Source organism: Corvus hawaiiensis, chromosome 4 (genome assembly GCF_020740725.1).
Source record: "Corvus hawaiiensis isolate bCorHaw1 chromosome 4, bCorHaw1.pri.cur, whole genome shotgun sequence".
Classification (NCBI taxonomy): Eukaryota; Metazoa; Chordata; class Aves; order Passeriformes; family Corvidae; genus Corvus; species Corvus hawaiiensis.
The window spans coordinates 69,332,427-69,358,947 of NC_063216.1; the positions used below are offsets into that span (position 1 = coordinate 69,332,427).

The following is a 26,521-nucleotide window of genomic DNA, read 5'->3' on the forward strand; positions in this document are numbered from 1 at the left end:
ATTTTAGCTCTTTGCTTCCCACTTCTCTTGGGAGACCTACACATCCTGATGACCCTGCTCATGCAGACAGCTTGCAGGATGCTGTTTTTCAGTGGCCAAGTTCCCTATTTCAATCAGATTAACCAGAACACAAGGAGTCTATGGTGAAAATTAGGTTGAAATGTATTAAAAAAAAAAAAAAAAGACAAAGGCAGAAAGAAACCCCTCATCAATGATTCTATTTAAAAAGTGAGTGTTATTTCAAGACCAAATTTCAAAATTCAGTTGAATATTTTTAGAACTCTGTCATGCTCTAACTTCAGCTGGCAAATAAGTACCACACAGCCACTTGCTCACACACACCAAACCCTGAAGTGGAATGGGGAAGAGAATGAGGAAAAGGTAAAGTCTGTGGGTTGATATTAGAACAGTTTAATAATTGAGAAAAAGTATAATATAATAATAATAGCAATAATAATAACAATAATAATAGTAAAGAAAATGAAAAAGAGAGAGAGGAATAAAACCTAGGAAAACCAAGGGATGCACAATACAGCTGCTCACTACCTTCTAACCTATTCCCAGCCTGTCCCTGAGCAGTGATCATCCCTTCCTGGCCAATCACCCCAATTTCTTTACTGGACATGATGTTCTGTGTTATGGAATATTCCTTTGGCCAGTTCAGGTCAGCTGTCCTGGACATGCATCTTGTGCACCTGCTCGCTGGCAGAGCACGAGACACTGAAAAGTCCTTGATGTAGGATCAGCACTACTGGGCAACAACTTTTAGTTCAATGTGCTATCATTATTCTTACACTTAAATGCAACCCTCAGCACTGTGACAGCTCCTAGGAAGCAGATTAACTCTGTCTCAGCTGAAACCAGGACAAAGCCCCAGTCTGTTTAAAAGAGTCAAATATTTTCTGTAGTTAGTCACAATAAACCAACAGGAGTTAAGGGAGAACAGTTCGGCATTAGAAAGATCTTTGTGTAGAGAAAGGTGCCCTGTGCCAAAGTTCCAAGGATGTGCTTTTGCCATGAGAACTGGTGGGTTTACATCTGCTCTGCAGGGGTAGAAGTTACTGCTGCCACTCCTGTTGAGGAGCAGGATTATTATTAGCATTTTAAGAAAGTCTCATATTTAATCGTAAACCAAAAAATGTTTCAACTTGCCTTTGTGGCTTATGCAGGAACTGACAGTTATTATAATTTTTTTACTCTCCTTAGGGATTTAAAAACTTGCCTTCATCTTACTGTGTTCAATTTTTCTCAAACCAGATAGCAGCATTTGTCAATTTTGTATGTGTGCAGTTTTTATGTACCGGTCCCTCATCTCTTCTAACAAAAGAGTATAATTAAACATTCAGATTTGCACTGCTCTTTGTCATACACCATCTAACTCTGAGGGGGCTGTTTTTGTTGAATAAACAGCATGTCATTTTTAGTTGTTTACGTAACACGAATATGAAACAGAATGTAAATTATGTATTGGTGCTGTTAAATGCTATAGTTTTCTTTAGATCTCAATTATAAATAAAAGTCAATTGTCTGTTATATATTATCTTTTTTCATCCCATCACTAGAAGACACAGAATTCTGAGGTGTCCCCAGTTTCCTGAAAAGTGTTGATTGCCTGGTCTAGTGGAAGATGTTGCTGCCTATGGCATGGGGGGTGGAACTAGATGGTCTTTAAGGTCACTTCCAAACCAAAGAATTCTATGAATCTATGATATTGATTTAAATAGGAATGTGACTTTAATTCCAGTAGGACTTATCAGCAGCTGGCATCTTTGTAGAACAGGAACAATTTGTTCAATCTTCTTATGATATATGGAAAGTCTGTGTTGGTCTGCAATGCTCAGGCTGTACCCAAGGCTTCAACTGATGCTAATGGGTGCCTAATTGATATTGTTTCTTACCTAGAGGAGTTTTTTTTTTACTTCAGTCAGCACATCAGACGAAGAGAGGAAAGTGGACTGAGGCTCTGAGCAAGGGAATGAATGGTTAGAAAAGCCCACAGTCTTTCAGATTTTCTTTGATTATTATGTCTGTGACTGCATCAAAAACAAATTTGACATTCTGGGTGTCTGTGGCACAGGTCAAGTGACAATATATCTCTTTATCTTGTTTCCTTATGTTCAAGTCTAGAAATTGTTTCTTGATGTAATTTGCAGCATCTTCAAATGTGTTTTGTCCTAGTGGAAAGAAAAGAAAAACAAAAGAAGACGCATTTCCACTGGTACTTCCTCACAACTGCAGAGACAAGAAACAATGTTTCCTGCCTTTATTTTTTCTATTCTTTCTATTCAAATTAACTCCTTGAATTAGGCATGAAAATTTTGTATCTAAACTGGTTTTTCTCTGGTAATTTCTGACATAGCCTTATATATTCTCTTGCATCAGCTGGGAACATCTGGTGGTTTTTTTATTTCCAGTAGGCACTACTGTCACACAGAAAAAGAGACAGACTTCCCTTATGGAATGAGTTCTTAAATTAGGGACAAAAATCTTGGATTCAGTTGTGGTGTGTGTGTGTGAGTGATAAAATACTGATGTGTACTGAAATACTGGCTGAGTCCATCACAGTTCCCTTCAGTCATCTGAAATTTCTAGATTGCTCAGCTTAGGCTACCACCAATGGACAGAAATGAGCATCTCCAGGGAGAGACATGAAGGATAAACATGGTGAGTAGGTGAGATGAGTTGAATTCTGGCTGTGTCTGTCTCATACCATTCTTCCATGAGAAGATGCTCAGATAAGAGGCTTAGTATTTAAAAGGTTATATATAGGTGACATGAGTCAAAGTCTCAGTCTTTAATGCATGGCCTACACTTACTATCTAAACGTGTTTTCTTCTGAACACTCCAAACTTACCATTATACTCAGGAAAGCAGATATTCAGGTGAACTTTTGTTATTTTCTCTTGAAAGAGGTCTTTTTTGTTTAGGAACAGCACAATGGAAGTGGCTGCAAAGCACTTATGGTTGCAGATGCTGTTGAACAGATGAAGGCTTTCATGCATTCTGTTCTGTTGAGATGCAAAAGGTAAACATGAGACTGACAAATCTCATCCCCATATGTCATTTTTACTGCAATGTTCTTTACTGGAAAGAACCAATACAGCGTAATAGCCTTTAAATGGTTATCAGAGAATGGGAATAGTTTTGATGTGCCATCAGAGAGTACATTAAACTTAGAAGAAAAAAGGGCTGCTTGTCTGTTCTGACTCACCACTTCTTTATCTTCCACCAGAACCATGTCATAGGCACTGAGTGCAGCACAGAATATGATGCAAGTAACTCCTTCAAAGCAGTGAATCCACTTTTTTCTCTCTGATCGTTGTCCACCCACATCAAACATCCTTTGCAGGAAAAATAACATATGTACAATGTAAAGCGCTAATAAGGATGTAGTTATGATTTAATGCACAGCATTCAGATGGAGATGAATGAAAAATATCCAACTTTTCCAAATATTGGTCTGTTTCTATCCCAACAAGTCCAGGAGGGCTGTGTGTTGTTACTCCTGGCTTTGTAGTGGGTATAAAATGAAACATAAAGGCTTAAATACCTGCATGTAGGAAAAATATCCAGTACTTCCAGGTGGCACTCTGTGTTGAGGAAGTGGGGCTCAGGGCAGGACTAAGACCTGCAGGCAAGGATTTATTCAGGGCAGAGTTCTGAGACATCGATAGAAGACCCTCAAATCCAGTGTCATTTGCTACTTCACGATTTTGCACGCTGACATATTGATCAATAAGACGCACGACTGGAGGCCAGTCATGGATTGAGCCCTGTTTGTGTATGAATAGTTGTTGCCATCTGCTCACTGCCCTGGTGTGATCACTGAGCCCACTACACAACCTGCACCACACCTGTGGAGGATGGAGGGTATGTTCCTTGTCCATCTCAGCTGCTCTTTAAGCAGCAATTCCTGGAGAGCAGGAATCCCTTCTTTTGTGCAGAGGGAATGGGAGGGCTGTCCTTCTTGGCATTTATTTCCTTCCGCCAGGAATTCCTTTGCCAGGAATTGCTACTATCTTTGGGTAGTGTCATATGGACTTTATATGGACTCTATATGGGATCCAAAGCCAGCTGAGCACACCTAGCAGGGACCTGGTTAGGGCCCAGCTGAGCCGGAGCTCTTAAAGCTACCACTGTTGTGCTTTGCCTATCCAGAGCTCCCACTTACATTTGCAGTTCTTCAGTAATAAGGGCTAGGGCTTTCTTTTCACTATTTTTCTGGAACAAAAGGTGCCAAACTTGAAGATTTTTCAAGTGCATTAGAAAACAGGCAAAGCATAAAAAATCAAATTTATCCTACCCTTAGGTTTTCTGTTCCTAGTGTGCATGATGACTTTTCCCTGTGCTGCCTGTTGTTGAACTTAATACTGTAAAACTTAATCCCCTGTTGGATTACCCTTTCCTTCAAGAACATGCATTAGATCTCTGGATCCTGCAGAATCCGAAAATTAAACACAACTCAATTCTTATAGCAATGAATATAATGGGATTCAGTAAGAAACAATCATGTCAGTAGTAAGCAGAGAAAGAATAATTTGTTGCTGAAACATTGTTTTCTGCAGTATCTTAATCTTCTGTTTCCTTCACCATCAGCAGTGCAGTTAATGTTAAAAAAGGTTTATTTTTTATAATTTTTCATCCTTCTTAGAAAAAATGAAATGCTTTCCGATGCTCATAATGAACTGCTTCTGCAGCTGAGGAGCAATCATTTTTTTTCTGGTACATTTCATCTTTTTGATTATTGGGTGTCTACAAAAGTGAATTATTTTGGAAATCAGGAAGCTGTTGTGGAGCAAGATTTTGACAACAAAAATGGCATTCTTCCAAGCATATCTTCACTGAATTCAGAAGGTCTACTTAAGAGTGGGGTCATAAATAAACTATCTCGATTTTGTCTGTGATTAGTGCCCAAAAGTCACCTAGGATTACATGCCTTTCTTGATTTGTGGTGTATAACTCTGACATCAGGGTTATGGCAGGAAAAAAAATTTTAAAACCTTCAAAATTTAGTCTTCAGGAAAATTTTGGTTTAGAATACATAATCATATGAATCAGTATTCACTTCCTGTGAGATTTTAGAATATGGCCCTTTCACTATTCAGGAGAAGTCAGTTAAAAAGGACAAGACCAAGGCCAGAGGCAGTGCTTCTGGGCAGTTTTTGTTGTACTAACCTTAGTTTTCTTCTCTCTTCTCAGCCCAGAACTTAACATGTGCACATATAAAATCAAAGTCCCTCCATGAATGGTAGAAAATGAGGTGATCTTCTTTTACCAAGATAGTAGTTTAGTCTAGAAATCTCTATATTTTCCTAGAACTGCTCTTGAAAAACTTAACTGCAGATATAGCATTAGCCATATACTCAGTCAGTGGTACACACAGAGAGGCCTGAAGCCTAAAATAAAGTTTGCCTGCTTTCAGTCAAACTCTTCCTAGCACACCAATAGAAAGGACAGTAGAAGAGGACCTAAGAAGACCAGGCCTTCTTTTAAAAACATTTAAATATGTGTTGAGCTCTAAGTCAACATTAGTGAAATAAATTGAAGAGCACATGGAACCTAAATTGCACTAAACCAGTAAATTAACCACTAAGCAAGGAGCAAATAAAAATCGATGTTTTCTGTGCAAGTGTAATTCAGTTTCCTGGAGCAGTACCAGGGTTTAGACTTTTACTTAATGGATACAAAATATTTTCTGCCTCATTCAGTTCAGTAAAGGGATCAGTGTTTAGTGAATGAGGCATCTGTTCACGGATTTTTTGTATCCATGTATGGCTTGTGACCTGAAGCCCCATCAGCACATCAGCCAAAACTCACTCTGAATGTGGAAATGTTCCTCTCTTTATAGATGTTTCTATGGTACTTATCAAACTTGCTGCAGAGATATCAGGGTCCTCCAGCTGTTTTGCATTGCTATGGCAATGCAAAGTAGCGGTAACTGGCTGGTTAACATGGATTTATAATTGTTCTGCACCACTCTAGCGGCTCAAACCCCTCGACTACTTTGTAGTGGTTTTACCTAATATTACTCAACTGCCTGAAACCACCAATGAATTTACTCACATAACACTACCGTGATGCATAGCAGAGAGGGTAAAATCGGTGGGGTCTGTGTTTGTGGTGGCATTAAGAGCCTTTGTCTTGTTTGCAGACACTTGGGTAACTAAATTCTCAGTTGTGCAACATTTCAACTGGACCTAAACACTAATCTGATATTCTCATGTCAGGACTGGCAGCACTCACGTCAACAAGGATTTGCACTCTGATGGTTTCTTTCTCCACCCTGAATTTATTTCTTACACGAACTACGATTGTAACTGAAGGCATTCAAATTTCCAATGTACAAAGCTGTCTGGAAATATGTTAATCAGAGAAAAAGAAGATGATGTCTATGACATTGCAGTGTACCATTTGTGGGCAACTCCTGAATCTTCATGAGTGACCAGAATATTGATAGATAACAATAATTTATTTGTAAGACATCTGCTTCAGAATCTCATTTTGTATGTGCAACTTCTGTTGTGTTAAAGCATCTGTGTGGTAGCATAGATGGTTTGGGGAATGTTTAATTGGCACATGCGGAGAAAGAAAGAAGCCAAATGAAAAGTGTAAGTTATAATCCTCATGCTTGATGAATCTCTCTACAGGCAGTGTCTTGTCTAGACTGCATTCCTCAATGTGCGCCCCAGCCTTTAAATTAAGAATTAAATGGATTTCAGTCCACAGACAAAAGCATTATAGAACACTGAGACAATCATAATTCATTCAAATCCATTTTCACATGCAATTAGATGTTTTTAATTGGTTCACCAAGCATAACAAGATCTTGGGTATCTGAAAGTGTAAAATATTTCAGTCAAATTTCTCAGAGGCATTATTTTCAAAACTTTTTTCTGGACATTTTGGTTTTCATCTTAAATGAGCATGAAAGCATGCTTGATAATGCTGAAATTTCCTATGGGACAGAATTTTTTTTTTTGCCAACTGCAGTGCATTCCAGTGCTAAGAGCAGCTATTTCCATTCTCAAAAGAAGAGTGAAAGGTTGAGAGTGCATGCAAATTAGTAGACATCAAATGTTTTTGCATGCTGTTAAGGACATTTAAGTAGGCATATTTCACAAATGTCACAATTATTCAAATGGCAGTATATAACTAATGCTTTTTAGACATTTACATATGTAAAAATGTCCTTTTAGAACCTGGTATTCTGTGACCATTTATAATAGTCCATTATATGCTCAAAGTTGGAGTACTGATAGTAAAATACCTTTCTTTTTCAGCTGTGTAAGAAAGTTAAGTAAGAGTGGGTTCAATGGAATCACAATGGGATTACCTGTGTTATAATAGGTCAATACCTTTGGAAGAAAATACTTAAGAAAGATAAACCCCAAGAAGATTGTCAAATATGGCTTTCATACCTGAAGTTTAAATCCTTGAAACAAAACTGAGTCTCTATAATCCCAGTTGTCTGCACTCTGGAGTGCAGGACATCTTGCTCAGTAGGGACATAGTCAGGCACTGCCAACCTGTCCAAATCGTTGAGGTAACTAGGAGAGTAAGAAAGAAATGGTGGTTGATGAATCCAAAAAGTGAAATGTCCATTATATAATTCCTCCACACTGATCCACTTTTAAATATGTAATGTAAATTACACATTTAAACACAATACTCTTGGTTCTTATGCATCTGAGTTCTACAATACAGAGCCTTTTATTTTTTTCCTACTTGCATATAGAAGTGTAATTTATTTGCACATAATAAACATTTTTCTGAGGATTTCAGCTGAGGGAAATCCTTATTTCTCTTAGGGATGCTTTAAGACCACCTTGTCAGCAAAGAGGTTTTGGCTTTTCTTCAGCAAGTGGGAATTGTCACCCCAGGGGAAGAACCACGAGCATCCTTCAGAAGCAGATGCATCAGGAGTCACCTCAGCCTGTCAGATGGGTTGCAACAGTATTTTCCTTCCTAAGTGAAAGGGAGGGCATAATATTTTGGAGAAATTCACTTTTAAGGGCTATTTTCCCTCTAGACCTCTCAATTAACAAGAAGGTACATGATGATTTTAAAAAATGTATTTTTTAGTCAAAACCAAAATCTTCTGTGAAGGTGAGGATCCCTTTATTGGTATTCTGATGAGCCCTTGGAAAATTGTGGCTTACCTGCTTTTATAGAAATAAAATATCTCTGGTATACAGAGATAAAATCTGCGTGAAATGAGAACCCAAACCAGATCTCTGAAACATGTTTTTGCCAACCCTTCTCCCGTCTCTTCTAGGGGCACACAGTTTTCTTTAAATGGCTAGGCAGAGCTTCTGAATCCTATTGGATGGTCTAGGAATTTGTGCAGAGAGGTTATGAATTGGCAAAAGGAAAAGAGGTGATGCCTGGGTAACTTCCTACCTTTTAACTACTGGTATTCAAATAGAGAAGAAAGACAAAAGCAAGAAACCCCACCAGGAGCTGAAGCATTTTCAGTGTCCCAGTTGATACCTTCCTATTAGTAGCCCTGTGTCTCTGACAAACAAGACACTGTGTCTCTAATGTCTATTAGGCTCCTTGCCTTCTTTTTTCCTCTCTACACCAAGTCTGCCCAGCAGGTAGTGCTGCTGTTCAGTTTAACCAGAATCTTCCAAAATAAACCTCACAGCTCATCATCCTTGTCTGCAATATTTAATAGATCTGTAATTTTAAAAGATTAAAAAATAGAAGAATAAAATGAAACCAAATAAAATTTTAAAAAGCCAGAATCTTTCATTCAGATATTTCCAAGTAATGATTGGAAATGGGATTTTCTCATTTTAAGTTGAATAAACTGTATGCAAGGGGTGTTGTACTTGATCTGAGTAATTCAATGTTTTCCCATTATTTGAGTCCAGGAAACAATCTGTTGGGGAAAGGGAAAAAAAAAAAAAAAGCAATATAGCTCTGTTTCTCTGAGTAGGGCCTGAGGCAAACTCATCTCAGCTCACCTTTGTGGAAGGCAGGAACAAAAGACATTTTGTTATTTATGAAGCATATAAGCACTAAAATAAACACTTGAATATAAAATGAAGTTCTGATAGTTTTTAGACACAAATGCCTGAATTCAATTCAGCACAGCCAATTGTAATTGCATGAAAAATTAGACCAAGTTAATTATCTAGTTAATGGAGCAAGAGGCAGTTCCAGGCTCTTCTTAGAGCTGTAGGTAGCTCCAAGGGGAGACTGCAGACCATCTCTTCACTGGCAAAGGAGGGAATGGAAACTGGTAGGTCAGTAAATGCTGATCTTTCCTTGGCTTGAATGAGGTGACAGGACTCTTACTCTGAGAGGCAATTGACTGAAAAGCAAGATGCACCATGTACTACTGGTAGCTGTACAATGACATTTAAAGCCACAGTTTATAATCCCAATCTTGCCCCTTCCATACCCATCATTAAATTTTAAAACAGAATTAGTTCCAGGTGAGTCTAAGGGAGAAATTCCAGCCAAATTTAACAAACAGGATTTTTCTATCATTCAGAAGATATAACTTTTTTTTTTTTCAATTAAAATATACAAAGGAAAGGCAGTGATCAAACTTCATTAGTATGAATTAATAAAGTAAAATCTCAGAGAAGATAACCTCAGAAAGTCAGAGTTTACACAGTATCAATCAATATTCTTTGTAGGAGCTGATTCACAGGAGCTGAGAAACAGGGTTTGGGGTTTAAAAGAAATTGAACTGCAGCATTAGATGGTTGATTGACTGTAGCTGACTTTGAACTGATCATTAGAAGCCCAGCAGTAAGGGAAAATATTAAGTTGATTTTAATGCTTCAGAGCCAAAGGCTAGAATTTTAGAAGCATCAGGTACCAAAAGATGAAGACAGAAGATTAGCAGGATTTTCAAGAAAATAACACTGAGATGGAATTAATTTAGATTCTTCTATCTTCTTTGTTAGGCAACAAAACCTAATTTGCCAGGCATAGTGTACACAGCAGAGTGTTAGATGGCAAACAAGCAATTTTTTAAAATTTTTCCTTTTCTTAATTAAGAGGTGGTTTTCCTTTTAATTATTATGACTGGTTTGTTAAGGGCTTTTAGTGATGGGAATGGCAGTGGGACCTGTCAGAATGGGTATGTTAGAAAAAAATTGCTCTGTACTATTCCTACAGAAACCAATGCTGCTATAAAATACTGTCAAATTAGGCACAAATCAACACAGGCAATATTTTCTTTGTTTAGGAATCTTGCAAAAGGTCTTCAATCTTGCTTGGAAGATACAAAGAGATGAAGAATTTGTAATATTTTCTCTGCCTATTCCCTCCACTACCTACAAAAAGTGAACTACGGAGGCCTTCAGGTTGTCCCCTGAAGTCCAGTCTCCAGCCATGCCTTTCTTTCCCTGCCATGTAGAAGGCACACTCAACACCTTGGGAGACTTCCCTCTGCAGGTGCCCTCAGCCTGTAGGAGGAACTGCAGGAACAGCAGGGAGACCTCCACCTCCCCATCTCAGAAGATGGACCTCAGCTGGAAGGAACCTCTGCCCCAAGTCTGGAGTCAGACTTGAGCACTCTCAAAAGACTCTGATCTAGTGACACCTCCCTTCATGGCCGTGTATGAGCTGAGAGACAAGGCAGCTGAGCAGGACTGGAGCCTGCAAGAACAGCTGCAGAAGCAGCTGAAAAGTCTAAACTCACTGACTATATCTGAGGTAAGAGATGTGCCCCAGCTGGACAGTGACCCTTTGTGGGGTCGGGGCTGAGCAGCCCTAGTCAGTCCCCTGCTTATCTGTCTGGTGCCTTCCCAGCACTCAGAAAGGGACCTGGGGCTGGAGCAGCTGCAGCACCACTGGCTCAGCTGGGTGCTGGGATGGTAATGGCCCAGGGAACACCTGTCCATGCAGCCGGGTTAGTTTAGAGGAAAGTTTTTATAGTTTCCTCCAGACTTATATTTAGTATCTTGCAATATATACAAAGACTCACTCTAGGTAAAAACCTAAGCTGTTTCAAGTCACCTTTCCCTCTATTTGTCAATCTCAGAAATACCCAGAGGGAGAATATACTGGTTTTTTTTTTAAACTGTTCAAACAAACTCACAGAAACAAATTTTTTCTGAAACCTTGTTTTCACTTGTTTCCTCCAGTTAAACATTGCTGATATATTATAAACCTTTGCAACCCCCTCATTTTTTCAGGCTGATGAGCAATGATTGTTGCAGGCTGTTCTGCAGGAGGGACAGTTTTGCTGCAGCAATAGCCAGCTGTTCAGCAGCTGCTGTCACCTACTATGCAGCCGAGTCGCTGAGCTGATACTCTGCTGCCCTGGCGAAGCAGGCCTGGGTCCCGCCGTCACACCACAGCTGTTTGATGAGCTCAACGAGTTCAGGAGACATGCTGCCATCCTCCAGAGTTGTTGCCATGGCACACAGCTTCCTTTCATCTTCCTAAGGAGAAATTTCAGTAAATATTGTGCAAGCGCGCTGGGCCCCTTCACCTGCTTGAAGATGTGCTTGGTTTATAATGAGTTGCAGGGGCAAAACTTCTCATTTTCACTGTTTTTTCCAGGTGGCTGTACTCGCCTGTGCATGTAAACATCGTTTTACAAGCTCACTTCCCTTTAGGTTAGGCTTAAATTGTGATGGAGTTTTCATCTTTTTATTGTTTTGTTTGGTTCACACAAAGGCTCCGTTTCACTTTGCCATCAGCATTTACAAATAGTCCAACCTCAAAGCAAGGCTTTTATATTAAGAGAGAGTAATAGGGTATCAAGAGCTAAATTAAAAAGGACATTTAAAGTTAAAACTTATTATAACTATATCAATGCAGAAATCTAAATCTAAATGTATTTTTGGATGTATCTATAAGAAAAAAATTCTAGCTTTAGGCCACAGTGAGAAATGTGACAAAGTGAATATAACTAGTGAAGTCATTTCCCATATGTAGGGAAGCAGAAACCTGTAACAGCATAAAATCTCAAAATATATTATTCTGTGATTTCTTCCTTTTGTAGTCAAATAAAAAAAAGAGTTTTAATAATCTATTTCATTAAAAATATTTCTTTTCAGTAGTTAACAGCTTAGGAATTTACTGTAAATAAAGACCATGATTAAAGGGTCATTTGATACACTGCCACAACAAGGGATAATTATAAAATATAATTCCTTCCTAGTTGTAGAACTAGACAATTCAGGTGCCTTGCAGTCAATAGTTGCAAAAGCATAAATGGATTCTGACAGACACTGTTTTGGCAGGGAGTATGTTTTATTCAGAACCAGGAAACATCCTCACAAAAATTTTTCACAAATTTATTTTAGGAATGTGCTGTATCTTTATGTCTCAAGAGGAATTGCAGTTTATGGAAACTATAAAAGTCAGAGACAGATCAAAAATGAAACACTGCATTTTTTCTGAAAGAGAAATTGAGTAGGCATGGAGGAAGAAAAAAGGGAAATTGAGTAGGCATGGAGGGAAAAAAAACCAGGGGAAATAACCACTAGTGAATTGCCTTCACTGGTAGGAGGGAGGAGGACAGCAGGATAATTTCCCTTCTGCATGAAAAAACACCAGCTCCATTTACACCCCCATGCCCTCCTGCAGTGCTGGGATCAGCAGAAGCGAGTCACGCTCTCTCCTGTGTGTGAGGATCCACTTTTGAATCCAGGGTGCACACTAGTTCAGCTGCAAGATAAGAGCTGGAACTTTCTCTTCTCCAAGATATGATATATGACGGAATGATTGCAGCTATCCACCTACTTGACTGGTTGAATGGCCTACAATGAGAAGCCTTGAGCTCAGAGTCTCTAGGTGTAGAGGGTAAATGTTTATTGATTATTATGTGAAAGGTGGCAATTGTGGATTTTCGTGCTTACATAATAAAGGAAGATAGCAGCAGATTGAACTTGTCACAAACATGTACAAAGTTTTGTTTCTCTCTGGCATTTACAAAGACTTCAGATAATTTTCATACTAAAAACAGATTGGAGTGATGCTTTAGAAAAAAAAATTACCTCCCTCTCCAGAACAGATGTTCTTTAAATAAGTGCTAAGGCCCTTTCAGTACCAGTAAGATGTATTTGCAGGCAGACCTGCAACATGGATAAGCACATTGCTTTTGGGACCAAGATAATCCCAATCCTTGAACTAGATGATTTTAAGCAGCTAAATCTGGACTAGAACATACAACAAAAACAAAGTCTGGCTGAAATCAAAGCTTATATCAAAATAACCAAGCTTATCAATGGCTTATGATTTTAAGGGTCATGTAAGCTAAGTTTTTGGAGGTTTTTTGGAAGAAAGGGCAGTGTTTAGTGGCAATTCAAATAAATGTGATCAAAATTTCTATTTTCTCTAAAAATCACATCCAGGTTGCTCTTCTGTGGTTCTTGGCGAAAAGAAGACAGGCACTGCAAATATTCTTCACAGCTGTATTCAGCTGTGTTCTTAGAGGCCCATTCTGCAGTGACAGCAAGAGTGAGCTGACTGTGCTATAAATGATAAACTTACAAAAGTTATATTTTCTGCATTTGGTTATATGTAATGCTAAGAAATGGACTATTTAAGTTATTTAATTTTAAGTATTACAAGTTCTCCAGGCTGTGAAGTCCTTTGAAAAGACTGTCTATGAAACTGGCATAGATGGAGCCTGTACAGATATCTCAGAAAATTTGGCAGGGCTGAGAAAAGAGTCTGAAATACTGGGGGACAGGGAGAGCATATCTTAATTACAGGTGGCAGAGTCTGCACCACCCAATGGATACCATGGGCTGAGCCAGGCCTGACCTATGGCCAGTGCTGCAAGGTCCAGCTGTAGCCACGGCTTGGGCCATGCAGACTGGTTGATGGCTCAGTACAGCACGTTAACACTGGTCTATTTTCTGTCTGCTGATTCTGGGCCTTGTTACATTTGTTTGAATGACTTGCATTCATGGAAAATATTTAATTTCTATTTTGTCAAATGCCTGTATGAGCTTTAGTAACCTCTGAAGATTTTGTTTATCATTTTTTAGGTCAAAGTACCACATGTCACTATAATGAAATGTAGACTTCTGGAACAAGTAAAGCTCTTTCAGATAAGCAGATGTTATTCTCTCCAAGATAAACCTCTAGGGATTAGGTAGAATTTGCCAAAACTGGAATCAACTGATATTCTGACAGGCATTTGAGAAATTCTCAGCAAGATCTGAGTTACAGGCTAACAGACTAAATAATTGCATGGAGAAGAAAAGTTATTCCTTTATTTCTGTCCTTGAAAATTCAGCGTGATTGACAGAAGAAAACAGGTCTTCTTCCTGTGGCTTTGCCTCCCTGTGCCTGTGCAGAGGATTGTTGACTGTGTCAGGAATGCTGGACTCCAGTTCCCAGAGGTGCCAGTGTGCCAGCACTGCATCCACACAACAGGGAGGTCTCTGCTCCAGGAGCAATGCCAGACTGGAATGCTCCCAACATGTCTACATGACCTTTCCTTACATAGCTGAACCCCAAGGGCTGGTCATAAAAGGAAAATATTTTTTACATTTCCCAATAGCAATAAATAAGTAACTATCAGCTAAGAAAATGTTCTGGTTTTTACTTTTTCTTTTTTTTTTAATGTCTTTGGCAAGTTGAATATTTCTTTTGTAAAAATCAAAATGGGAATTTATGCAAAGGTTAGACCTCAGGCATCAGTTAATGAGAAAATTAAAATAAGTAAGGACATCTTGTCACATGTGACTCAAATGGTGCTCAGTTTCCACTGTCATATAGAAACTACTGGATCCTCTTTGTTGTACTAGTCTCCACAATTATATTACAAAAAAATGTGTTCCAATGCCTATTTCGAGAGAAAGGGTGTCATACTCACAATTCTAGCAGGGTTTTCATAACTGATTCCTAACTTAGTCATTGCTTTCACAATAGCAAGGATAGACTGCACTGCATTACTGTAAACGATAGGTCTGAACTCCAGGCGTTCCTGGTAGGTGAAACCATCTTTATGGATGATCCTGGTGAAAAAAAGAGAAAAAAATAAGGTTTATGGAATACATCTGCAAAAAAGAAGAAAAAAAAAAAGAAAGCAATGCAATGTTGGAACAGGTGCTTTCGTGGTCAGTGTGAGAAAGAACTGAATATGTTTGGCCCCTGTAAAAGCATTTATCAATGGTTGATCTGCCTATTCTGCTAGAACAGGGCAGTAGAAGTTTCTGTCTATGTGAGGTTGAGTCTCTGTACCCAGTCTGAGTGAACAGATGCTGTTTTTCCCCCCTTTTGGGTTAACTTAAGATAAGGTAGGAGTCTGGAACAGGATCCAGGCCCATCCCTATAGATATAGGGCAAGATGCATTTCCATACTTAGATCCCAAATCTTTTATTATTGGAAACTACTGTTTTAGTAATGGGCTGTCACATTGCTTGTTCAGTCATTCTCATTTTTATCCAGAATCTTACCTAGATAGAAAAATTACTGCAAAAATGTTTCAACACTGGGAGGCACTTATCAACAAAACAAGAAAAAAATCTTTAATTTTTTTTTTTGTACATCAACTACAGTTTCTAGTTATAGCAAGGTCTTACTCTTATTATCTCCAGGCTTTGGAGACCTACATTTTACTCCAGAGGGTAAAGAGCCTTAGTAATCAATTTCAGTAATCTAATTCTGACAGAAGGATTAGAATTTCATAATCCTCTTTGACTGGAGGATGGCATGTGGTTAAAGTTCTCCAAACCAGTATTCAGATTATATCTTTTTCCATGAGTTGTGAAAAAGGATGAAATCTTCACCCACTTTGGCCTGGTGTGCTCTCAATGAACAAACACCAAACTGCTTTGGCTGCTGCTGGAACCAAGGCTCTGTTCTTCCTCACCTCAGCTGGTCAGAGATGAAGGCCAGGTTATTAAATACAGAATTTCTGGGCTTTGGGGTTTGGTGTTTTACCCCATCTTGCCTGAGATACACTCTGGTCAGAGCTACCCAAGCAGCCAACTCAGCCCTGTCAGAAAATAATTCACTCACATACACACACATGCACAAAACCTAGATGACAACTCATGTGTCTTAACATCTCTCTGACTTGTGGATGCCAGGAAACTCAAAAGTTGCCTTCCTGTGCCTGTAGGAATTGTATCTGTAGAAAAAAAGGCTCTCTAAAATGTTTTCCCAATCAGTTCTAGACCAAGCAAATCTATGAACTCTCTTTTGAAGCTTTGTTTTTTTGAATGCTGTTTTCATCATGAATTCAAATGAATTCTGCAAGATTCAAAGGAATTCTATTGAACTTGGGAGAAAGAAAAAAGAGGAGCTCATGGAGCAGAGACCTCTCCATTTTATGGATGCAGTCTTCTGGGGTTTTATTCACAAAAGAAGGGCTTCTCATCAGATAGGTGGCTTTGATTCAGTCTCAACAGGCATGATGAATTACCAAATATTTTGCTTCCTACTTTTCATTCACTGAAATATTTGTACAAGCTTCATACTACGAACTAAGAGCACAGCACAAAGATACTCAGCTTGGTTTTAAAAAAGATAGATCACACTTTGGAAAGCATGCAGTTAGAAGCACAGAGTTCCAGGAATTGTTTTTATTTTTCCTTTTTAGTAACTGTCATAACCATCCTCATCTTTTTAGGGCCTTGCAGCATGTCTGTATTTTGAGTATCAGAAGATATTTTGTAAAGCTTAGTGGATGGATATAACTTTGATTAAGACTGGAAAAAAAGAGATTTATTAATTAGAAAGTTATGTTATTAAGAGTAAGATTACTATGATTTTAGTGGAAACTGTGTTTTCAGTAAAATTATTTGTTTTGTAAGCCATCATCAGTGTTCTTTAGAAAATGTTATGCTTCACTGAAAAAAAAATTAACAACTAATATTGGGGGTTTTAACAGAAAAAAATCTGTTAAAAAGAAGTTCTTGGTTGTGACAGAAAGATGACATTTTATATGAACAAATACAATTTTTTGGAACCATTTTCCTGTAAAATAATTTGGTTTTGTGATCAATTTGACAGCTCATAAATCCACAGGTTTTTAAATATAACTCTCAACTTTGCAGCGTTCCCCCCTCCTCCATGCAGTTAAATCTTATCAGCCTTTTTAAAGTGCTCAGTTCAGAGGAACATCTTTAATATGCTCCTGCTTGGGGCACCTTTGAGCACAATACACCTCAGTGGTTTGCTGAATAGGGAGGTCTCCTGAATGGAACTCAAACCAGAAATAAATTTATCTACTATTTAACTGGAAAAAAAAGGTTAGCAAAGTATTTGATGGATGGTTCTGAATCTGCTTTGTTACAAATGAGCTGCTTAAATAGTAGAAATTTGTTCTTATGACTTTTTTTACTCAACTCTTTAAAATGCATTGGTGAAGATAACAAATAAGGGGAACTTAAGTTCAGAATAGTATTACTGATTTCATAAACAGGTTGTTTTATTTTTACACAGGAAGAGATTGGTGCTTAAAAAGTAGGGTCAAATCTAAACAGTTGCAATCCCTGTGTAATTTTTTTCTCTATTTGGACAGGTTTAGGAATCAGACCTGGACCTCTCTATGAAAACAAGGCTAGACACAACAGCAATATTTTATCAGGCTGTGCAGCAAAGGAGGACTTTTGCTATGGGTGTAAGATTGGTCCCTTGAATTTAGGTGGATTCTTAATTTAAACCAGATACATAATTAGCATTTTGGCTACCCTTAAAAGAAGAACACAAATGAATTTAGTAGTGACCTGTTTTACTATACACGAAAATATTGTCAAGGTAAATTGTAAATCAGCACACACACACAGGTAGAGAGATTTGACCTTCCTCTGAAGTCAGGGTAAGTGAAGCTCCTGACTTCAATCTGTGAGGCACCTTGTGCCCTTTGAACAAACTACAAGTATTCTTGCTGTAGATTTATGATGCACACACAATATCTCTGTAACCAGATAGTCAGTCCAAATTCAAACAGGGGTTTCTGCATTTGAGCTTGCACAGCCTGGGTCTTTTTTCCCAGAGTGATTATTGTATAAAAACTTTTTGTGTTGATAATTTTCTTGCTAAATCAGTTCTTACATCGGTTCCTACCCATGGAATCGTGGGTAGGAGCAGCTCACTGTGCAGGCTGGTGGCTAAATATGTTCTCACCTGGCCTGTAGGAGACCTTTTTAATCTTGGCAGGAGCTCTGGAGACTAAGAATGATCTATAGAAGCCAATTTGGGGGAAAAAATCCCCAATGAAACAACAAAAAAATGCCACCAAATTAACCCCACCCCCAAAAAATACCCAGGAAGAAAATTTTCTGTTCTCTCATACAGTAGGAATATTTTGATATTTTCTCTTGAAATACAGTGAAAGCAAACAAAATTAATAGACACCAAAATAAAATTGAACAAAGAGACATGATTGACATCAAGCGTAATTAAACTGTGGAGCTACTTGCTGTAGAATGCTGTGGATGTTGTTAATTTACATTGGTTCAACAAAAGATTCAGGGGTAGACATGAATTAACTGAGGGCTAATACAGAGATGAAGTGGTGCTCTCTCTGCTTCAGGATGGTTCCCAAGCCATAGATCATTAGATCCATGCCAGGGTATCCAGCACAAGTGTGCTGGCATGGCTGGTCTGATGATCTTCAGCAAACATCATTCATAGGTGTCTGCTGGAGACAGGGTCTGCCAGGTGGATCTGCCATCACTGGTTGTCTCACACAGTCCAATTCCCACTACAGGAACTCCCACCAAAGCCAGGGAAGCAGATTGCCCGGTCTCCATGTGTGGGCCCAGTGCATGATTTGGTCAGTCAGATTTGACTACCAATCCACCTGTGTGTCTCACTCACTCTGTGTTTTTCTTTATTGTGTGGCTGAATGGGAACTTGATTTGAATGATGTTTCTTTGCATGTTATTCAAATAAGCATAAACATTGTAATAGGACATTAGCTAGACAGCATACACTACAAATACCAAATTCAACAACTGCTATGCATATTCAGATACTTACTTCATTTGCTTTACAATAGTGCTCTTTCCTGACTCTCCAGCACCTGCAGAAGGGGAATGTTGAGAAGATATGATTGATAGATGAATAAGAAACAAGTATTAAAAATAACTCTCTGGAACACAGAATTTTCTATCTAGGAAGAGAAGTACAGATGTCTTAGTTTCTCACTGTACTAAGTATAAACCCTCCCTAATGTCCATTTGGATTTAAAAAGAACAAAATTTTGGTAAAAGTATTAATACTGAAAAGGAAAGGGACACTTGAAAATAACTGAATATTCAGTCAATTAAGAGAAAATTACAGAATTTTCAATTAGCAAGTAAATAAAATATGGATAATATTTTGATTTAATCTCTGGCAGATAGGCAGGAAAACATGTACAAAGTACAGCCTCTGACAGTGTCCCATTTATTACCTGATTTGTAGCTGCTCATTTAATGTGTATTATGACCTTTTGTAAGCCAAATGAACCACCTCCATTCCCTTTAGCCAGCTTCCATGAGCGACTAGAAAACCAGAGTGTAAAGACTTGCATGTGGTCTAGCTCATGATGCAAAGGCAGGACATGATCAAAAGTCTTGACACTGTTTTTTTTGTCATTCCTCTGCCATGTGGTCTTCTGCCATGAAGTAGTGTGGCTGGAAGTGGGAAACCTGCAGAGTAATGCAGCAGCTGGGGATGATTCTGCAGGATAACCCCACAGCTGCTGAGGAGGGGCAGACATTTGCTTACACAGCCAGCTGAAGAACTAGGGCATAGGTTTGGCCAGATTACGTACAACTAATTTGCCCTCTTATCTCATGGAAAGTGAGTAATCACAATGCAAAGTGTCTCCATTGCAATTCAACACAGTTGACTATCATCTTCGGTCAGCGAGAATCATGGGGGTTGGCAAAAGCTGCCAAAAAAGAGATGGATTTTGAAAGCATCTAAAGAGAGGATTTAATTTTGTGAATGCATGGGACAGGATTAATAGAATCTGAGAATATGTTGGTCCTGGGGATGGTTATTCCCCAAGAATCATGCCATGTGCGTGAGAGCATTGTGCAAACACTTCCTGAACTCTGTCAGGCTGGTGCTGCGGCCATTTCCCTGGGGAGCTGTTCCAGTGCCCAACCACCCTCTGGGGGAAGAACCTTTTCCTGATATCCAACCTAAACCTCCCCTGACACAACTTCATGCTCTTTCTTTGAGTCCTGCCACTGGTCACAAGAGTGAAGAGATCAGTACCTGACCCTCTGTTTCCCCTCAGGAGGGCATTGAAGACTGCAATGAGGTCTCCCCTCAGTCTCCTCCAGCTGAACAGATCTCAACTGCTCCTCATAACCATTCCTCTCCTGACCCTTCACCCTCGGCCTGGCCCTCCTCTGGATGCTCTCTAATAACTTGATGACCTTTTTTTATTGTGCTGCCCAAAACTGCACACAGTACTCAAGGTGACAAATATTTGTCATATTTTTAGGAAACTGAATGAACTATTCATTACAAGAATTTGTGCTCCCTTGTCCAGCTGGCGATGCTGTGCCTGATGCTCCCCAGGACAGAGTTGGCCCTCCTGGCTGCCAGGGCACTGCTGACTTGTGTTCAACTTGCCATTGACCAGGATCCCCAGGTCCTTTTCCACAGGTGCTCTCCAGCCTCTCATTTCCAATCTGTCGATACATCCAGGGTTGCCCTGTCCCAGATGCAGAATCCAGCACTTTGCCTTGTTGAATTTCATATGGTGGGTGATTGTCCATCTCTCTAATTTGCTGGGGCCTCTCTGCCCTGGAGGGAATTGACAGCTCCTCCCAATTTAGTTTTGTTGGCAAACTTCCTTAGTATTCCTTCAAGTCCTGCATCCAAGTCAATTAAGAAGATGCTGAAGAGAACTGGGCTGAGGATGGAGCCCTGTGGAACCCCACAAGTGGCAGGTCACCAGCCTGATGTTCCCCCATTCTCTATAACCTTTGTGCCTGACCTGTGAGCCCATTGCTCACCCATCATGTAGCCCTGTTATCCAGGTGTGAGCTGGACATTTTAGCCAGAAGGATCTTGCAAGAGACAGCATCAAAAACTCTGCTGAGTACAAAAAGATTCATCACTGCTTTTCTCTTTGTAGATTACCTTTTCCCTCACAGTATGGTGTCAAATAATTCTGACAAAAACAAAATCTGAGGCCTAGGTTTTTTAACCTAGGACTTCTCAGTGAATGGAAAAAACTGATTACAGAATTTCCAAACACATTTTGTAAAGGTAACAATATTCAAATGACAGGGATTAATTTACTCAAATCACAAAAGACAGCAAACCATACTCAAAGCGTTTCCTGAAACCCATGATGTGAATGGTAGAAAGTGAGAGAGAAAAACAAGCCCATGCAAAATGGGCTGATGCTGCCATCTGCCACAGTTTGGAAAAAATGCAAATTTGTTGTAGTTCATTTATTATACTTTCAGTGACCATCTGAAGAATTTGGTAAATCCCTGCCAGCAAGGTAGTGTTTGCTATACTTTTTGTGGGAAAGAGAGGAGGCTGTACTGAGAACTCCTGCATTCACCTTATGGAAAGATGCCAGGAAACATAATATAGAAATTAACTTCTCTTCCAGATCTGAAAGACAGTGTTAAAATAGAGTGAGACACAATTGATATATTTTAGATGCATTTTTCTACCTCTGCTCATCTTTAATTTATGATCCAATAATGCTTTTATGTAAACAACAGGTGACTTTCAGACTTTGGCTTCACCATGGAGTATCATCTTAGTTGTAGCAGCACTTTCACCCCAGGAAGTAGATTAGGAACTATTTGCTTTGTGCCTGCTTTCTTTGTTACTTCCCTTACCATGCAGCCTCCTCCTTTGGCCAGTCCCTGCTGCAGGAAATCAGGGACAGGGCTGCATTTCCACCTTCAGCAGTAGATTTCTACTTGCAGAAATAGTGGCAAAAAGTGTATCACAAAAGACCTTGTGTGACTACGCAGGGAGCTGAAGGCATCTTCTTCAAGCCCAGATTTTTTAATCAAAGAACTTAGGACAAACAATCTTGTCCTGAAGCACAGAAAGAACTCTGTCAGCTGTGAAGATTTATAGCTCAACCTGATAGGTACCAGTGATAATATGTCATAGCCATATTTTATATTTCACATATTTATGGTCTAGCTGAAATTTACTTCTCATTTCTGTCTCTATTTCCTTGACATGGATAACTGCACAGAAAATACTGGCACAAAAGTTTCAGTCAATGCCTGAAACTCTGACACTGTTCCTGGCAGCTGAAAGATGTCCCCCCCCACCAGTAAGATTGACACTTCTTCCCAGAGATCACATCCACCATGCCACAGGGCATGTCACATTCACCTTCAGTGAGGTGCTGAGCTCTGGCTGGCTGTAACCTGCATCTCTTCTTGATTTGGGTATTCCAGAACTGCATCCCACCATCTCCCAAGCCTACCATGATTCTGGGCACCCTGGGCCTGAACTTGTAAGGCTGCAAAGGAGCTGGCCCCCAGCAGCTGGACACAAATCTCCCTGCTGCTCTGGGACTGCTCGACCTCTTTCCCACAGGACACTAAGGCATATAGAGAGCAGAAATAGAAAAAAAAAATGGAAGTGCCTTGAAGCCCTGTGAGAATCTCTCAAATGCAAGGGGAAACAGAACCCAGGCCCTCAGCTGTAACTTGACATTATTGTTTTTCTAAGCAGAATTTGGTTGAACAGTTGCGGACAGTACAAGCTTTCAAGATAGCACCAGCTGAGACATTGAAGAATATATATTCTTATATAATAAGGTGCTTTTGTGACTCAGATAAAGACTTATTATCTCTTCACAGTTATTATCTATGTGGAAGGAAAGGTTTCGTTTGGGAAACTTTCCAGAACTAAATGTAAGGAAATAAAAATCCCTACTGAATACTTTGTTTGAAACCTGTTAGAAAACCCACTGACAATGACAAAAATCAGCAAAAAGCAGGAAAAGAAAATAATAAAATTAAAATAAGAAAATGTTCCACACCCCTTTCTGAGCCTTGTCTGTGCCATTCAGAACTCTGGATATTGTGAACTAGAAAGGAAATCATATCTTCCTGATCCTCTTACTAGACTCTATGAGAGAAAGAAACTTGAAGAAAAAACCTAAGATCAAACCCTCTTGAGACAATAAAATCCTTAAATGTCCCACCCTCCGTAAAAGAATATCGGTATATTCCCATCAATGGGATTATTGGTCTGTCTTTGTGCTCAAAGCCTATGTTTCCAGGCTAGATTTTAATAACAGGAAATTAAACTTCACTACTACAGTTACTGATTAATTTAACTGGTTTTAAATATCTATATTATAAATTTCTACATTCAGACTACTTACCAGAGACCTCTTATAGTCAGTGGAAAAAAATATTTGCTACTAAGCCTAAACCAAACATCTTCAACTTCTGTTCCCCTGAAGCAGATGTTTAAATTAAATTGTGTGAGTTGTGCCCCCACAGGGAGTAAAGTGAGATGAGGATAACCAGTTCTATTAAGGGTGGCTTTTGTCCCAACACTGAAAACTGTGGACAAGACATGGAGTAATACTTTGAAAATAGGTAAGTTAAAATTTTAATGATTATTTAAACTGAATATAAGTTCTTATTTCTGTGAAACATCACTGTGAGCGTCAGCTGTTTTGGCCATATTTGGAATGTGCACTGTATTTTGCACACCTATAAATTGAAAGCTGGCATCCTGCAAAGCATATAAACTACATGTGATGTGGCAGGCCAGATATGGTCCTGATACAAAGGAAACAAAGCTTTCACTGTGGAGTTCTTGGAGTTTGTTCCAGACTCATAAAACAACCTGATCTTTCTGAAGTACAAATATATAGAGACCAGATTTGTGGACATGTTGGACATAACATAGAGGAGTTAACCCTCTTGGCTCCTGGACAACTGGTGACGAACATCAGAAAGTGACATGATTTCTCTCCTCCCCCAGTTTATAGGTGCATATCATATAAACTGTAAATCATCTCAACCCAGATAGTGTGTTTGCCCGGGTCATTGAGCTTCATATAAACAAACATGGTGCCTTTTTTTTTCTTAATGTAATTACTATTTTTTGGAAAGGGATCTACTGGAGGCTGTAGAGAGATCACGCTAGATTTTAAATAATTCTCTCAGAAAATAGTCAGAATACATTGTTTTTTACATTTTAAGTGTAAGGAAAAAAGTGATTACACTGAAAAAGTTATGATATACATCTCATTTTTTTTCTATTTTCTACCAATCTGCCTACTGCAAAAAGAAATTATGACATCCAGTATGCAGTATAAAGGCAATATGAAGTCTGACTGAACAGAAAGCTAGGACTAGGCTGGCTTGAATAGAGCTGCCCTCGATTTATGAAGTCTAAAATTTATATCATTTCTGATATCGTCTTGGAGGTATGGAAAGTTAACAAATCTGAATAAAGTAGATTTAATCCTTTCTTATCTATCCATTTCACTCAGCCCCTGTGGAAGGGGTGGTATGGAGCCCCTTATGCACATTGCTTCTGAATCTCTGGTTACAGGTGCTCAAGAGAAACTGTCACTCTGGTCGTGCAATAGGCTCCAGATTCACAGTTTATTCACCTCTCATTTCTTTTAAGAACAAGAAAATTCAAGTTATTTAGTATATTATATTTTTTTTATCTCTTCAATATGCTTTTTACCCAGACTTTCCAATCTGCTGTTCAGGAGAAAAAAAGCCTTCCAAAACATTACCCACTCAAAAATTTGAATTTTTATCATGTGTGATGTAAGTAAAGGAATATATTTTAAAATCTATAAAGAAGTATTTCAGATCCAAATGATCATCTTGCCGCATGAAGAGTGCTTGGAAAGCTAATGAAACTGAAATATATTCAGGTTTGAAATGAACATAATAGAAGTCTTTTTCATGTAGCTTGCATTGAATTTCAAAGTATTTTACTAAAAGTGTCTCAAGGCTGATATTAATAGTGTCAGAAGAAGACTGATTGTATACATTAGGAAACATTTAAAACTAAAGTCCTTAATTCTAAATACATACATATGTTCAGTGTGTATGGGGGGTAATTTACTTGATATCCTGGTGTAAAACAGTCTTCAGTAATACTGTAAGGGCATAAAAGCTTGAAGATAAAACTGCTTAACTTATAAATTTCTCTTTATCTGGAAAATTCTTCTTTATCCTATGCATTCCTCTTAAAGGATTTCTTACTTCTTCCTCATGGATAAGGTTCAGGATGCTGAATTAGATGGATCCTGGTTCTAACTCAATGTCACAATACCTTTTCATAACAAAAAATAGAAATTATTTTAAATTTATGACATTTTAAATTAAAATATTGTTCTGGGGCTTTTTGACCAATTTAAGCTTTCCTCATTAGGGGCAATATTTTATACTAATGTCGCACAGAAAATCTTTGAATTCTTAACCAGACTGAAAAGTTTTGTGAGCCACAATCCAAATACTGATGGCAAATAAAGAGTATCAAACTTCTGTTTTCATATTATTATTTGAGAAACCTGCATGTTCTTCTCTATTTTTGAATAGTAATTGTTTGATTTTTAACAGGTATAAATAGACCTTTTTCATAAGATACAAAACAACAGAGTTGATTTACTTTATCTAAGAGATCTAGTTATGTCTGAATAAATGTCAGTTTAAAAGCAATTGCAAGAACTGCAGTTACAAGGAAAGCAAAAAGAGAAACATTTGAATGATCAAAGACTGTTCTTCTATTCATTGGGAGAAACCAGTTTTAACTTTTGTAAGAGGTTGTTAAAAGAAAAATATTAAGACAGTGGTGATGTCAATGTGCTCTTGGATATTTCTTGTAAGCTGCACAGAGCCATGGGAAAAAATAGACAAGAATAAAGCTGTATCAAGAAAAATAATATCTTTTCTTTTGCCACTACAGCTCCTGGCTGCTAATAAATTGATCATAGTGTGGATTAGAAGTAGTAGTTTATGAGAATATTTATCTGTATTAAGCTCAGTACTTCTCAGTCCACTCTCCATTATACATGAAAAAAGGCCATTCTAAATCACCTTCTGCTTCTTTAAAAAATGGAGTGAAACACTTTGCAAGATAAACAATATCAATACCTTGTGACACCTGTGGATTTTTTATGCAACCACTTACCCTACTTAATCTTCCAGCAAATGAATGCATATAGATCCATGAAGAAAGTCTGCTCTGTTCTGTGTAAGTTTGTATCATAACATTTATTCTAACAGCAGGTTCTCATTTCTCAAACATTTTCAAAGTCAAGGATTTATAACATTTGAAATTTAATACATCCAGTGACATGGCCATTTCCAGCCTATTCCTTGTGACTTCATAAGTGGCCACAACCAGAAAACATTTTAAACACATATTACATTTTCTTCAAATAAAATAGTGAAAGGTGAGAAATTCACTGCACTGAAATGTAATTCCAGAGCTAAACAACCCCTCAATGGAAAAGCATTATGAGAAATTTTAATTCTATTTACCCAAGAGTAGCAGTTTGACTGTCCTGGCTTCCCTCTCTGCATCTTCCTGGAGTTTCTTCTCCAGTTCTCTGGATCTCCTGGCTGACTCTTTGCTCTCTGAACTGGCTCCACTGCCCAT

At 38.5% G+C, this 26,521-nt stretch overlaps 1 protein-coding gene across 1 annotated transcript; it reads right to left on the reverse strand.

Moving 5' to 3' along the window:
- Positions 1-541: 541 nt before the first annotated feature.
- On the reverse strand, positions 542-26,521 carry GNAT3 (G protein subunit alpha transducin 3). The gene is made up of 8 exons (XM_048301538.1): positions 26,404-26,521; positions 18,923-18,965; positions 14,804-14,945; positions 11,251-11,408; positions 7,419-7,547; positions 3,212-3,341; positions 2,855-3,008; positions 542-2,174 (listed from the first exon to the last, which is right to left on the reverse strand). Exons 1-8 carry the CDS (start codon positions 26,519-26,521, stop codon positions 1,984-1,986), a joined length of 1,065 nt encoding a protein of 354 aa, XP_048157495.1. The 3' UTR covers positions 542-1,983.